This window comes from Fragaria vesca, linkage group LG4 (assembly GCF_000184155.1).
Source record: "Fragaria vesca subsp. vesca linkage group LG4, FraVesHawaii_1.0, whole genome shotgun sequence".
Classification (NCBI taxonomy): Eukaryota; Viridiplantae; Streptophyta; class Magnoliopsida; order Rosales; family Rosaceae; genus Fragaria; species Fragaria vesca.
In genome coordinates this window covers 5,111,224-5,127,638 of record NC_020494.1, presented here as the reverse complement: position 1 = coordinate 5,127,638, position 16,415 = coordinate 5,111,224, and the positions used below count along the sequence as shown (strand labels likewise).

The window sequence follows — 16,415 nt, the reverse complement described above, 5'->3', positions numbered from 1 at the left end:
ATTGGCTGAAATTTTGCAGAGATGATCTACACAATATTATCTAGATACTAGACGGTGGAGATGAGGAAATTCGATAGGAAAGTGGTGCAAAAATGAAAATCCGCACCGAAACCTTCGGTGCGGACGTCCGCAGCCAAGAAGGGCTGTATATATATATATATATGCTGGATCTGATTGCCCTCTAGGTTTCTGCCTTGATATGTGCTGGAGTTTCCTGTCAATAGACTGTAGGATTAGTTTCTACCCAGGTCTGCAGTTGATTTTGGGGGATTTCTGGGTATTAAAAAAAATTAAAGGATATGTCTACTTTCTGTAGCATTACATGACAGTTTAGAATTCAATATTATTACTGGCTTTATATTTTCTGGATTTTTACTCGAGAATTTGTTGCAGTGAAATGGGAGCCCATTTTTCACCTTGTGGAAGGTTTTTAGCAGCCTGTGTTGCATGTATGTTGCCTCATTTGGAAGGTGATCCTGGATTACAGGGCCAGGCCAACCATGATATCACAGGGGCAGCAACTTCCCCAACTCGGCACCCAATCTCAGCTCACCATGTCGTGTATGAGCTTCGGATTTATTCCCTCGAAGAGGCAACGTAATGCATAAGCTCCCTTTAACAATGTTTTCTTACTTACTTAACTTGTTGGTTCAGTGAATTCTTTCTTTATACTGTCTGATGTTATTTTAAATTATCTAGGTTTGGCATGGTTCTTGCATCCCGTGCTATACGAGCTGCCCACTGCTTGACATCTATTCAGGTCCGCTACATTTGAATATGGTGTTTTGGTTCCCCCCTCCCTCTGTCCTCTTAACTATCATGCACGTAGTATACGTAAACTTCTATTTATAAATTATTACTACCTTCTTTTGAAGAAAACAATAATGCCATTATAGGGGATCTTAAAATTTCTTATATAGACTCCTGACACCAAGTTATTGATCTAATGCGGTACACATTAATAACTGGCACGAGCTCATTTCTTCTCTGTATAACTTTTGCTGTAAGTCGTGACACACATCATTTTGGTTGTGAATGATGAGTCATGAACCCTCAATTAATATTTCTAGTCTGGAGAATAGTGTCATTTCATATTCTCTAGGCTTTGGATTGACCTGCCATCAATTTCCCATTTTCCCACGTAATACCTCATGTCTATAGAGCCTATATGTTGGGCTGAACATATGATGGAACTCTTAAGAATAGTCCCATTGTATATTCAAAGATTCAAGAACTCTAACTATAATTTTTTTGTTAATCAAACAAACTGTTGTACTTAAATCAAATCCCATATTGGAGTTAGTTATACTTATATCGAATTTACCATGGCAGTTCTCTCCTACGTCAGAACACATATTACTTGCCTATGGCCGACGTCACAGTTCACTTCTTAAGAGTGTTGTCATTGATGGAGAGACAACAGTGCCTATTTACACCATTCTGGAGGTAAGATGTTGTACTTTTATTAACTTTTATCGGCTGGATATGTCAATATGATATGTAATGTTCTACTCTCTTTTACTCTTTTCCTTGATTGTTTAACTTTCTCGGGGGTAGGTTTATGGCTTTATGCTAAAAATAAATAAATATATACATACAGCCCTTCTCGGCTGCGGACGTCCTCACCAACGGTTTTGGTGCGGATTTCCATTTTTTACCACTTTCTGATCGAATTTCCTCATCTCCACCGTCTAGTATCTAGATAATACTGTGTAGATCATCTCTGCAAAATTTCAGCCAATTTGGTGATCGTTAAGGCCCTCAAACTCGAGTTTTTCTGGTATGAACACAACCGGACAGAATTCAGTCTGTCCATTTGTTTTTCGAGTTTGAGGGCCTGAATGATCACCAAATTGGCTGAAAATTTGCAGAGATGATCTACACAATATTATCTAGATACTAGATGGTGGAGATGAGGAAATTCGATCGGAAAGTGGTTCAAAAATGGAAATCCGCACCAAAAAATTGGTGCGGACGTCCGCAACTGAGAAAAATCCTATATATATATATATACACGGTCCGGATCAGAGGTGGACGTCCGCACTTTAAGGGCTGTGCAGACGTCCTCTTTGGAACGGCTCCATATATATATATATGTATATATATAATACAAGAGATTAGAACTGGAAGAACATGTAGGTGAGCCAGCAGTTTCTACTGTGGAGATGGGAAACGGTCTGGTTATGAAATAAAAAAAGGAAAGAGATAAAAAGGTTTTAATGGAGGGTTATGGGGTAAAATAGGAAGGTTATGGCAAAACATGATGATTAGAGGTCGAAGTACTAAATTAGGGTGATGAATAGAATCACTCTGTATGTAACCCTAAGAAGATTAATTATAAAATGGGATAAATTACATTAGAGTAGAAGTGATTTGGACAGCTTTATACGGTATAGTTAGATACTGATAATGTGGTATAGTTGTTCCTCTTTATCCTATACTATGGTTGGACAGCTGTATAAGTAAGTACTAGGTGCATTTCGGGATAAGTTTAGTGACCTACATTTGTTATTCAGGTATATAGAGTTTCTGATATGGAACTTGTGAGAATTCTCCCTAGTGCAGAAGATGAGGTCAACGTAGCTTGTTTTCATCCTTCTGTTGGAGGTGGCCTTGTTTATGGAACTAAAGTAAGCAATTGAATTTGGTATTTTCCTCTTGTTGTTTTGTGGTTGCTCGGCTAGTTTCCTGAACTTATGAGGGTTCCTATTATGTGATGTAGGAAGGGAAGTTAAGGATCCTCCAATATGATAGTTCTCATGCCGTGAGTCATACAACTTCCAGTTTTCTTGATGAAAACATGCTAGAGGTACAAAAAGGCCCCAGTTTATCATTCTTAGCAAAATTTGCTTGACACATCAATTAAAGTAATTCCTTTTTACATCTTCAATTAAAGAGTTTTTCCTAGGGGACAGTGTGTTGATTTGGATTGTGATGATTTAGTTTTGTACTTAATGCTTTGTTTACAGTGTTACTGATCTTGTTATTGTAGGTCCCAACCTATGCTTTAGAATGCTAGGGACTAGCTTCCGTTGTCCACTTCTGGGATGTACTGCTCAGCCTAGCTGGTTTGTTTCTCTTTTTAAAGATCATTTTAGATTCTTTTTAATGCTTCAGCTCTCCACAATTTTCTTCATTTCAAAGTCGGTTGGTTTAAGTATTCATGTCGTGGAGGACCACTGATGGTGGCATCCAGAGAAAATGCTTTACTCGTACTGCCTTCTGCCTTTTTATAGAATAAAGAACGTGCAGAAACTTAGAAGATAATATAACTTCATCTAAGTTTGCATTATAATGGCTCTGTCCTTGGGTTAGGTAGAAAACTTATGTTGCCTCATCTGTTATTCTTCAGGATCAGATCATGGTGTACTCATGAAGCTTGTCGCTGAATTACACCGTATTTTACCAATAGAAGTTAACCCCTGTACTATTGGACGTCCCCAATTCGGCATCAAAATACAACTGTAAACTTTCTGTATTGTTTCTCCTTTTCTTTTTAGAGTATATTGTTGTCTACACACTAGGGTATCAAATTTGACAAGCAAACTGATAAGTTAGGTGGAGCTAAACACGTCAAGGACGATGTTGACGATGTTTGTATATGCTGGAACATTACTGTTAGGAATGTAATTGATTTTTCCTATCTTGAACAAGGCATTATGTTTTTTTTTTTTTTTTTTTTTGCCCTGGCCTAATACGTAGGCCTTCGTTGTAAAGATGTTTCTCTTACATGTTTGCTTTCACTCTCTCGTTTACAGAAACATGTGTTACGAACTACAGTGCCATAACATATCTTATGAAAAGATAACTAATTTATATTTCTGCTTTTAGTGCTTCAGAGAATGATATGTTTTACAGTTTAAATTTTGGCCTCCGTCCATTGCAGTTGTACGAGCTAACTGTAACTTTGATTGTAGCAATGGGGCAATGTTTTGATTTTTCAGTCTGCTTTGTTTCAGCTTACAATCGTTAACGAAATGCATGTTCATCAAGAACTTAGGATCAGTAGGAAATTCTCTGGTTTGAAGGACAAGTGATTCAACTGTGTAGATGTGTAATTAAAAAAAAAAAAAAAGAAAAAAGAACTGCATGTAGATGTTTGTTTGTTTAATCAAATTCCCTAGTAATTGAAATCTCTACTAGTTCTACTTAATCAAATTAATCAAATAGCTAACATTCATTTACTACATGCCTTAAGTATGAATAATGAATTCTTTAGAGACTACATATTGAAACTATTAAACCCAGGAACTAAGAAGAAGATTCGAAGCGCATCTTATTAACACAACCTGACATCTTGTAAAAGCCTAATTTTACTTCTATAAATCTTTGTGAATCGTGAGAGGTTCCTACCTTGAACCAGCGGGTAAAAAGAAACTAATTTTTTAAGAAAAAAGATACGAGAGATTTTAATAAAACTAAATCAGATGCTAAGGGATTAATTATAGCAAAAGAGCATCATGGATGGAGATTAGAGTGGGTGAAGGGTGTAGACCATGACGAGTTCAGGGAGGAGATCGATTGCTTGAGATTCGCTAGGTATGAGTTTGTTGGGTTTCAATTGACAACAATAGGTAAAATTTGCTGGGTCTACATAGAACTTTGCTGGGTACATTTAGCAACGCCCTTATCTATAACATTTAGACTCTTGTTTGGTGCAGCTAGTGGAGTCACCCTAGCTATATGCTACCTTTTTGTTAGAATGAACATCCAAATCTGTGCTCTACGGTAACTACATTAATAAACTATAATCGAATGGAATTGAATCCCGTTGTGCACATATATGAAATAAACATATAGCTGATACTCAATGAGAATACCTGAACAACCGACTTAAGAAAAACTTGCATTCTTATTTGAAAATTTCAGAAATTGTGTAAAATAAGGAGGAAAATTTCTCACTACGAAATTCTAATGCAATTGAATAAAACTCGCTCAAAAGTCTTGTGTCAGAGTCCCCGACTGGATCCCAAGCGTCGTCGTCTATGGATGTGAAGGTTTTGGCAGGCCTAACACTGTTTCAAGCTCTAGCAGTTGTTTCTTAAAACCAAGATTAGGATCTGCCTCTCGTCTTTTGCTCTGCACATGTTTAAGAGCTTCAGATAGAATCATACGATGCTTTTTCATCAGATAAGATAGCACAATAGTCGCACTTTTCGATTTTCCTGAAAAGCAATGAACCAACACACCACCCCCAGATGTTTTAGCTTCTTCGATATAATCGAAACACTCATCAAAGTGTTGTTGCAGGTCTGTGGTTCTTCTGTCTTCAACTTCCACAACCTTATACACAAAATCGTTTGGATATTTAGGTGGCAAAGAATCGGCGACAGTCAGAATGTGTGTGACGTTCAGTTTTTCAGCTCTTCCTTGTTGTTTGCAGCTCCAACAGAACCCAAGAAGAAACCTTCTTCAATTTGGCATGCAATACAGAGTCTCTCCTTCATAGATTGCAATACAGCTACAGCTTGGTTCATCAGTTCATCTCCCCTCAGATGCACCATTGCAAAATTAATCCCTTCAAATAATACGTATGAACAATACTTCTCAAAGATTTATATATAGGCTCAGTCCTTTAAAAATCCAATTGGCTGTAGGAAACCTATTCAGATTGTGATTCTACTTACCATATGTAATTAGGATATTTTTATATAATCGTTAAAAAAAAAAGGATATTCTTATATAAGTAATATTCTACTTTAATTCGGGTTTACTGCTTACCTTATGCAATAATTAGGTTTATTACTTGTCCTAGAACTAGGATTATTTACTTTCTTGATACTCTATAAAGAGTCGATCGGCCTCACATCCTTCTGCCTCTTCAAGATCAATCATCAATGGCTGACGAAACAACCCTGCAGTCCACCAAACTAAGAAGTAGAAAACCAAACTGGTCCGAACTTCCTATTGACCCTTGTGAAACTATCTTATCAAAACTGACCCCAAAATCCATACTACGATTCAAGGCAGTTTGTCCTTCATGGAAAAGGGCAGTCGAATTCATCCTGAGGTCATCATCATTCACTTGTGCACCAGAACCACCATGGCACCTCCTTCCCCAGCAAGATGGGTCACTGTGGGTTTCGTTTTTACAGTCTTGAAGGAAAGACTTACAACTTGAACAAGAACATTCCTGAAGAACTAGGTCATCGTGTTTGCCTCGGTTCTGATCAAGGCTGGCTTCTCGTTCTTGTCTTGCAGAAGATGAACTTTTCAAAGCTTCTGCTCTTTAATCCCTTATCTGGCACACAACTTCTACTTCCACCTCTCAGAAGTTTCCCAGATATACTTTACATTGCTCATTACCATGATGAAGACTCGTCTAAAATCAAAAGCGAAGTACATATCAAAATCACCAATCCGGATCCTACTACACCACCACGATCGTTCTGTTTAGAAATTAGATTAGCGGAAGATATTAGGACAAAGTTTAGAACCACAGCAGTAATTCTGTCCTCTCGGCCAATTCTCAACAGCAACAACAAAAGAAGCAGCAGCATTGGGGTGTTTGTATTGTACAGATATGTGACGCAGATGATGCGTGGTTATTCTCTCGCGTTCTGTACGACTGCAGATGATGAGTGGACAAAACTTGATGAACAAAGAGCATACCGAGATATTACGAGCTATGAGAATCAGCTTTATGCTTTGTGTTGTGATCACCAAGATATTACGAGCTTTGAGAATGCTCTGTGTTGTGATCAGTCTACAGTTCAAGTATGGGATTTCGTGAGTTCCTTTCCTGCCAAAAATTGGAAATCAAAGTGGACGCGTCCTCTATAGTAATTAGGCACCACCCAAACGAACCGGCTCCGTACTATTCCTTACATAATCAAAATAGGCGTCGATGATCTTTTCCTGGTCGTTGGGCTCTTAGATCGTAGTTTCATGGAACCAACTGTGTTCCATATGTATAAACGGGATTCCAATGATAGATGGATAGCGGTCGACTCCATTGGCGATCATGCTTTGGTTTTGAGTATCAGACAATCTATATCGATATCTTCAAAAGATTTACCAGAATATGATCAGAATTCAATCTACTTTACTCGTCCATTCAAAGTTAAAAATCAACCCCCATTCTATCGTTATGGTTTGTTTATGTGGAGAAACAAAGTCGAAGAGGTCTGTGTTGGTAAAATGCCGCTTGATATGTATAGCATCTTGTTTGTTCCAAACCCTTTTTCACGTATCTAGGGTTCTACTGCTTATGTATGAAGATCATGATTTATGTTGAAGGTTATATAGAGATTGAAAATCTTACTTTTGGTTAGAGTTCCTATATACTTTCAGTCTTTCATATATGTCAAGTGGAAAAACTATGTTACTTATCTTTTGATCTCGTTATTTCCATTAGAATTTGTTCAATCATAAGCTAGAATCCTGCCCTTTCAAAAAAAAAAAAAAACGCCTATTTTAAGATGCTGCGAAAAAAAAGGAGGTAATTCCCATTCTTCATTTTCAGTTCATCTTTTTAAAAGTTTTGACTGTTTAATCCTTACCCAACTATCCAAGTACTAATCCAAGCCTTCGGCTCAAGGTGGGGGGAGCTCTCAGCGATAAGTCGATAACTATTTCTTCCCGTCCCCAGGGCTCTCTGAACTATCATTATTCTGGAGAAAACATATCCTATAGTTTTGCTGGCTCTCCGTGTCGGCAGCCATATGCATTCATCTGGCTTCTCTAGGCGTAGCTTGGAGTTCAGGATACTACATTTCTTTTCAGTTGAGGTTAACCTAATTCCTTCTTGCAATCTCGCTGAATTGTATGCACCATAGTTTAGGTGTGTTTCAAACAAGTGAAAAGGCTCTCTTGTTCTGAATTCAAACTGTAAATGGTAGTTATTCTACCGTTGTTCTCAACTCTTCTGTGGCATATACTAGTGTGTTATGTTTCCTTGTGGATTTACTATTGTAATTAAGAACCTTTGATTTTTTAGAAAGGGACGTCAAGCCTTATATTAACAGCTCTATGCTATTAACCCTGGGATTATTAAGCTCATCATGTAACTAGTAACCAACATGTCAGAAGAATCTAACTTATTCGAATTCACCCGGAACCACCCTACACAGAGGGGGTCTCCCCAGGTGGAGGACCAGACCCAAACAGACTAGGACCAGTGATAAACTCTGGCGGCCTAGCTTTCATGCGGCCCGTGTTAAGCCTGAATCCACTTGCTATACACATCATACAGCCACCACCGCAGACGGTTGCCGTCATCCCTTGTACACCGCTATCGTGCCAAGCGCTCCCCCAAGAGTTCCCGATCCTGGCGAGGCCATGATCTCCCCCGTTAAGCCAAACCATGATAACACCTGTAGACAAGCAGAGATCGCCACCATGGCCGGTAGGATGGCAAGGAATTAAGCCGATCCAAGAGAACCAGGTCCAACTCCCACCACCACAGCTTCGATCCCAGCCGCAATCCCCATCCTCGTTGAGCCTAGCACCTAGAAAACCACCAGCCCTCACGGCTACCTCGGGATTCGAAATCCCCATGCACTGCATGTGACAACCGCCACCAGCAGACCAAAAACAATCAGAAGAGAGGGAAGCACTCTCTTCAAAAACAATCAGAAGAGAGAGAAGCACTCTCTTCAATCGCCGTTGCCAGCCTGAGCATAGAGGAGGAGAAGCCTCCATCCGTTGCCGCCGACCCAAAGAGGAACCAGAGAAAACAGAGAGAGAGAGAGCATCCTAAACATTTTTTTCTGGTTGGTATATTTTCCTAGAGGTCTTTTATTTTCTTGTAATTAAGAACCTTAACAGAGACATCTACATGAAATATACAAGCTTCTAGTAATTGATATTTCCATGTTATGTATGCTGGTTTAAGAGTTTAGCTGCTTTGCTCTACTGATAACTGGACATTAGAATTCAACTGTCCATTTCATCTCTACTATGACCTGGGTAGGAATACTGGAAAGCAGATGGAAAACACAAAACAGTACAGATTTAACTGGTGAAGTAAAGGCTTGCGCATCGAATTATGTACTAGACATTTACACTGTCAGAAATCTCTGATCTGATAAGAAATATGCCACAGCTCTTTTGGGTTTTCTACAAACCTATGGCAAAAATGTACGTTGTAGAATATGAACACAAAAGATTTAACTTCAAAGGTAGTTCTTGAATGGAAGTTTCCAAGTGCTGATCATTATCCAAACACCCAATTTTCAAGACCATGTACCAAAGAAAAAAGATTGAACTTTAATCTGCACAAGAAGCCTAAAAACTTTAATTCATCAATGCTCAGAGCACCAAACAAGTGGGTATTCGGATCTCTGAAACAAACAAACTAGAAAGATTTGAACTTCACAATAGACAAATAGCAATACACAAACAGATGAACCAGTTGCCCAAGCATCTGATACCTCTCGAAAAGGGATAGAGACCTTGCATCATGCTAATCTTCATTTTTTAACAAAAACCAATGTTTTCTAGCTATTACAGAAGAAGATCCTACTGAATCACATGAGTGTCAACTAATGCCCCCGTCATAGTTCAACTAATCTTCAATTAATCCTGTCTAGGCAATTAGACTCGTAAACTTTACAACATAGTTTCATCCTCATGTGAGTAGGGTCAACATCCATCCTTCAAATTTTTCAAACTATTTTCTCTTGTGTCTTTTTTTATTTACCTTTCATTTTGCATATGCAAGTACACCCTATAACTTCTGACTGACAAATTATACAAAAATACGACACTGTGCTCGATCTATAGCAACAGGGACAGTCTCTGGATCTTATTTTACTCAACTACAGCAATTCAAGTGTGACACCAGCGTGCAGATTCACAAGAACAACTCTCTAAATACAACAGAAACAACCAACTCAAGCTTCTATAGTTTTACTAATGCAGAATTTACTCATCATTTATTTCAGGATTTGAACTATACAGCTGCCAAGAAAGATAACAATCAGCAGAACTCCAAAGGTTTATTACCTCAATTTTTAAGCACCTAGCGATCGATTTACGACATGACAATGTCCCAAATAATCATGTACTTCCACACAGTTAATCTCATTCACACCACCAATCAACAAAATCACTCACAAACAACTGCACCTTCCCTCGACATTCTAACGAACCTAAAAAAAGGAGACGCTACTATCCACCATTCCGAATTCCACATCAACACAAATGCTTAACAATGTTGCTCTCTGTTTTGCTCTAATCTATATGTGAATCACTAAACTAATTTACTAACTGATCCAGACTACATGAAACTTAATAACGACACACCACACGTAAATCATACACAAAATCAATAGGCATTGAAAATATTCACAATTTTTCAGCAACCATAGATTTAAACTTGCATAATCCAAACCAAAACGAAGTCACAAAAACCGCAACGTATATATATATATATATTATTATATATATATATATATATACATTCATCATAAACCAATCCAAAATATCAATACCGCATAAAAACCCTAAATTCCCAAATTGGAAACCCTAGAATGACATATCGAAATCAAAACCAGAGGATTACTTGGCGGCGGCGCGGCCTAGTTGGCGGGGGCGGTCATGTCGGACTCGTCGAAGTCGTCCTCGAAGGAGTTGAAGAAGTCGAGGTCGGTGAGCTTGTTGTCACCGATGACGCCGTCGCCGCCGAGGTACTCGAGGGGGTCGAGGTCGTCGACGTCCATGGCCATGGTGGAGCCCTGGTCGTCCATGTCGCCGAAGAAGTCGGTGGGCCTCATCGTCGTCGTCGTCGCAGCTGAAGAAGAAGAACGTCTCTGTCTCACTGAAGCTATCGCCGCTGAGCGTCGAGCGTATTGGATTTCCGCTGGAGTGCTCGCTTTTTGTCTCGTGAATTGCGACATGTTGTCCTTTTATATTTATCTTCCCTCTGCGGATTTTAGATTTTCACCGACTAGAAAGAAAAAAAAAAACCTTAATAATCATTATATACTTGCTCCTTTTTTCTTCGGTAGGAAAAAAATGGTTGTGAGACCTAACTTTTCCTCTTATATCTAGGGTCTAATCTCGTCGATGTTTCCTCTTTTAATGTGGTTGGGGGATACAAAGTGTTGTGGAGCATCTCTAGCAGTGAGATTCAGAAATTGATATATTTAGCAATAATTTTGAAATTTAGATATCGATTTAACAATGTTGCTTCATCAACAATTGTTTTTTTTTATGTTTTAACAAATTGTAAAGTGACATGTGGGCAAGAGAGGAGAGAGAAAAGATTTAGCTATTATTTAGTTATGTATGGACCATTGATAAATTTGTCAATTTCATTTAGCAATTATCAAATTTAGCAATAGTTTATGTATTCTGCTAGAGCATCAATTTACCTTAAAAATTGATAAATTTCCAGTTTAGCAATACTACTGGAGATGTTCGATCTCATTATATGTGTTAGTTTATGAATCTAGAAAGTCTTTAAATGTAATATGTGAGTTTAATTGAAAACATAAGAAATGAAAATTGTGGAGAAGGAAAAAAAGAAAAAAAAGAGAGAGAGAGAGAGATGTAGAAAGGATTAAAAAGACAATTTAGAGATCTTAACACCTTCTCTAAAGAAATTGTTTTCTAATCCTTCTAGATTGCTTTGATTGATTGAATTCTAGATCATGAATCAAGAAACATAAACAAAGTGTGGTGCTATAGAAGATTGGTAATCAAGACAAACAAACATTACCTCCAAAGAAATTGGCCTCGAGCTTCTCTTTCTTCTCAAATTCTTCCTCTATTTCTCTTTTCTACACGATCATCAACCAAACAAATATTCGACCCACAATTCTTATACCAATTAAGGTGATGTTATGATTTCACTCTTTGTGTGTGATATAGGTTCTAGCTCCTAATTCTCATTTTCCTTTTTATTTCTCTCTTCTCAACCTCTCTTCACTTGTTTACCAAAGATGTAGGGGTTGTTAGGTTGAATTAGTAAAAAAAACAAATACTATACGTGTAAGATCTAGAACATTTTTGTGTCCAACATTTGTCTAACACACGTATATCATACAAATTAACCGAACTTTGAGAACATCATTCAAAGGAGTGGATCATAGTGAAATATATTAGTATTGCATAGTCCTTGAGTCATTGGAACATTATACATAGCATTTCTTCACTCTTGAAATTACATCTAATTTTAAATGGTGGTTGAAAATAAACTTTTTAACTGGACATTTGCTTTTGGCGGAAAGAGGTTAAATTGGGGAGAAGATAACAAAGACGTGGCAGATGGAAAGCTCAGAGCGGTAATGGAGAGCAGTGTCCTGGTCCTGACACACCCTCAACCATGGCGAAGACCCAGATACTCCCTTCACTCTCTTTTCCAAAACCCACCTTCTCCTTCCTCTCATTTACTTCGCTCTTACACTACTTGCTACCGCCGCTGGGATTCCAATGCCGAAACCATTCGCTCCAAAACATTCGGTTTTAGCTTCAGAGACAAACGAAACCAAGATGAATATGAAGAAGAAGAAGATGACTACGAGGAAGAAGAGGATTATGGTTACGGTACAAGTAAAGGGAAGAAGAAGAAGAGAAGGAGGTGGTGGTCAGATGGGCCCTCTGAAATGGAGGAAGGCCCTTCTGGGGTCTTGGAGGAAGCCATTGACAGTGTCTGGATTTTCAAGGTGCTCATTTTGACTTGTTCTTTGCTTGTTTATACAACTATAGGTTTGATGTTTGTTGCAATTATAAGGCTTTTTTGATGAACATGGTATGTGTTTAAAGTCCAAATATGCATCAAGATTTATCCTATTCAGTTATGATTGCACATTGCAACTGTAGTAAATTTTAGTTTTAGTGTAGAGGCTATAATTATTTTCCTTAGAAACATAAAGCTTAGGGTACAAGGAACATTAATAGCATAAGACTGATGTAATATATCAAGGGAATCTGTAAACTTTCCAAATGTCTTCCCTAGTTTCTCGCAAATCAGTTAGTTTCCTTTTCCAGCTTTTGGGTGGATGTTTAGCAGTAAGTTTGGAAGAGAGCTGATGTTAAACTGTTAAAGTGTTAAACACAATGTTGTTCGAATATGATTCCCAGAGATAAACAGCAGATGAGTGCATTATTTCAGCTAAGGGAAGGCGCCTTAAGATAGATAACAGCCATTGGAGTGCCTTAGTTTTAGTGTGCATCATCATCTGCACGTAAAGGGAAAATCTTAACGTGTTTCTTGGCATGAACTGTTGTAGCTATTCCTTTCACAGAGGGGGTGATTTTGGATAGGCAGATTAATTGATTATTTGGTTTACAAGAGAATGAGCAGACAATGATAATTTGTGCTGTCCGCGCAGCAGCATGTTCAATGCTTTTCTGTCAACGAATTGGTGCTTTTGGGCTGACAAAATACTTACGCAACTGACTAGTATTCTGGGTTGGTTTATACACACAGATGTTCTGCCTTGCTTAAATCAACCTATACTTCGCGTATGTTGGTCAGATTGTTTATAGTATTTGAATGAAAGATTTAATACCATTTTATTCCTGAATAGAAACCTTCTGATGAAATGACTACCAAAAGACATCAGCAAATACGAACAACTTAACGAAGATTATACAAACTCTCTCAGTCAAAATTTGATATTCTTTTAGACACTAATATTTCTTATCATGCTTGTACTGGTTGATTGTTGTAGTTATAAATGATATCTCTTTTCATAGGTCCAAAGATCCAAATATAAATAGTTTTCTTGTGGGTGTAGGTGTTCAAATCTTATGGTTGGGCATTTCCATTTATTATCATATCTCTGCTGCTATCTTCGGGTCCAAAAGCATTCCTCATGGCATTAGCACTTCCCCTTGGTCAGTCCGCCCTTTCACTGGCATTTGAGAAGTTATGGGGAAGGACAGAAAGAAGGCCAAGACGCAAGTCCAGGATGAGAAGGAAACCATCTGCCACCAGTGAAGCTAGTGTTAAAATGGACGAAGAAGAAACCTATAATGAAGATCAGGAAACTGATAACAAAAAGATGGACTACCAATCTTGGGTAGTTGGGAATGATGTTTCAGTTGGTAATAGTGGTGAAATGTCAAGTTTGGGTGGATGGGATGATCTTGAAAGAATGCAATTTGAAAGGAGGAAATCTCGAAGAAAGTCTAGAGGGAAGGGAAAGTTGAGTCGGAGAGAAAGAAATAGTGACACACCTCTTCTGCTGAGGTTGTTGATTGCAGTTTTCCCTTTTTTGGGTTCATGGACAAAGATATTTTGGTAAATACAGCAATTTCAAACTTGAGTGCGACACCGATTGGTTTGACATTAGTTTCAGAATCATCAACCAAGGTTAGACGATATGATCGAAGCATCAACCAAAACCAATTTGCGTTTGTGATGATTTTGTGAGGGTATAATTAAAGCCACTTTCTGAGTTGCCTAAGATCGAAGCATCAACCAAAACCAATTTGCGTTGTGATGATTTTGTGAGGGTATAAGTAAGCCACTTTCTGAGTTGCCTAACCTTAGGCCATAGTATATATTACCAATAAAATTTCTTGATACATTTGGTTCCGGACAAGGTGTAGAATTTGGTTATTTTATTTTTATTTTTTGGTTTGAGGAAGGAGGTTAGAAATTTTATTGAAACTGGGAAAAAGATTACATAGCTGCATTAGAAAGGAACAGAAAATAGAAAAAATTCATGTGCCTGCGCACAAGTATGAGCTGCCATGAGACGGGCAGCGACCTATTCACCTGTACTATTTTCACATTGGAATGACTCTGTAGCACTAGCTTCAAATCATCCTAAATCCGACCCAGCACCTTGTTAGACTCATCATTCTCCCTCAGTTGTAGCTGAACCACCTCATCAGTTTCAATAATAGCAGGTTGCTCCACTAGAAAGCTCAAAGCTTGTCTGCAGCTCGGTATCTTGCTGTGCTCTGGACTTTACATACCCTGGAATGCCTTAACCACCACCAGCAATGAAAGCCCCCCAAACTGTCACGAACAACAAAGCCAATACTTCCACATTTGGCGTCATGATTAACATTTCTGCCCTCCCAAGTCCTAACGTTCCTTTCTTTCCATAAACCGCACAACGGATAAACAAAGTCCCCCAACTCTTTAATGGTAAGCTCAAGAACACACATAGAAAACCATTCAAGAAGGTCCTAATGGGCATAGTGAGGATTGACAGTCCCTGCTATTATTGATAACCTGCTTGGTAAATCGGCAGCCCCTGCATAAGTGAATCGTTGTCTCTAACTCAGATGAACAAAGCACACAAACATGTGACTCCAACTCCACTCTCTTAAATGCCAATTTCTCTAATGAAGGTAAAATGTTATGGCCAGAATTTGGAATAATAACTTTCTAAGGTTCATACCCTAAGGTTATGGCATAACTTTCTAATGTAGAAAGTTATGCCAATCTCTCTAAGGTTCATACCCTCCATATATGAACCTTAGCCTCTTGTTCCAAAACCGACTCCCACAGATAGTTGGAAAGGCCTTCGATCATATTGGAATTGGAAAAAGAAGTTAGTAAAGTTACCACATTTCTCCAATCTCAAACCTCTCGGTCTTCAACAATTCTTGCACTGTAAACAGCGTCATCCCTGGTGAAAACTCTCCGTATCAAACCATCATCTTTCCATCTCTCTTAATCATAGACCAACTTCACTTCCAAAGATCTCCAACCATCATCAGTAGGCCTAAAATTGGGAACACCAGGTATCTAACAGTCGGACCATATATTAACAGAATCACCCTTACCAATCTGCCAATAAGAACACTGTTTCGGGTAGAGAATAAACTCCGCCGTGAATAAGAGGAAGCAACAGGAGCTTCTTTTACCCAAAAACTAGTAGCCAGAAAGTACTTTGCTTTATATATCCATGCTTGTTTAGCCAACATAGCCGTACTGAAATTTGATAAGCTCCGGAAACCCACACCACCCTCCTCAGGATTACATAGAGCTTTCCTACACTTCCAATGGATTTTTCTCTTGTCAAGAGAGTACTCCCCCCACCAAAAACGTCCACACATTTGTTCAAAAATCATCACAAAAATTCTCTGTAAGTTGGAACACACTCATAGCATGAGTAGGCAGCTGAGTGAGCAACTACGTTGATAAGAACATCTTTGCCAGCCCCACTCAAAAGCTTTCCCAGCGAAATTGCTAACTTTTTGGACAATATGTCGTTTATATATTGCAAAGTAGCAGTCTTCTTCCTTCCCACATATGTTGAAAGTCCCAATTACTTATCATGGGCTTCCACTTCCACCCTTTCTAATAGATCAACGATCATTCCCTCATAAAGTCGGCCACATTTGTACTAAACACCACATAACTCTTGTGAAAGTTTACCAACTGTCTGGATGCACTACCACATAACTCTTATGAAAGATTACCAACTGTCATAACATATTGAATCTCAGAAGGTTGGGAATGAATGTTGTAAAACTGAGGGCACAATTACTCATGGACTATG

The 16,415-nt window shown here is 38.4% G+C and overlaps 3 protein-coding genes and 1 pseudogene across 3 annotated transcripts in view; 2 read left to right on the top strand and 2 right to left on the bottom strand.

The window, feature by feature from the left end:
- Positions 1 to 3,673, top strand: part of LOC101295040 — a 7,530-nt gene extending 3,857 nt beyond the window's left edge. Inside the window, exons 9-15 of the mRNA XM_004297904.1 lie at positions 394 to 597; positions 700 to 760; positions 1,333 to 1,446; positions 2,517 to 2,630; positions 2,723 to 2,809; positions 2,993 to 3,068; positions 3,353 to 3,673. Of these exons, the coding sequence (XP_004297952.1) occupies positions 394 to 597; positions 700 to 760; positions 1,333 to 1,446; positions 2,517 to 2,630; positions 2,723 to 2,809; positions 2,993 to 3,019 (607 nt within the window). The 3' untranslated portion in view covers positions 3,020 to 3,068; positions 3,353 to 3,673. The remainder of the gene's footprint in view (positions 1 to 393; positions 598 to 699; positions 761 to 1,332; positions 1,447 to 2,516; positions 2,631 to 2,722; positions 2,810 to 2,992; positions 3,069 to 3,352) is intronic.
- Positions 3,674 to 4,983: 1,310 nt separating this feature from the next.
- On the bottom strand, positions 4,984 to 5,504 carry LOC101294754 (annotated as a pseudogene).
- A 5,019-nt stretch (positions 5,505 to 10,523) lies between these two features.
- Positions 10,524 to 10,841, bottom strand: LOC101294460. Its single transcript, XM_004297903.1, has one exon. The coding sequence runs from the start codon at positions 10,839 to 10,841 to the stop codon at positions 10,524 to 10,526; it is 318 nt and encodes a 105-aa protein (XP_004297951.1).
- Positions 10,842 to 12,211: 1,370 nt separating this feature from the next.
- On the top strand, positions 12,212 to 14,198 carry LOC101294168. Its single transcript, XM_004297902.1, has 2 exons — positions 12,212 to 12,611; positions 13,689 to 14,198. Exons 1-2 carry the CDS (start codon positions 12,234 to 12,236, stop codon positions 14,196 to 14,198), a joined length of 888 nt encoding a protein of 295 aa, XP_004297950.1. The 5' UTR covers positions 12,212 to 12,233.
- The last annotated feature ends 2,217 nt before the right edge of the window (positions 14,199 to 16,415 follow it).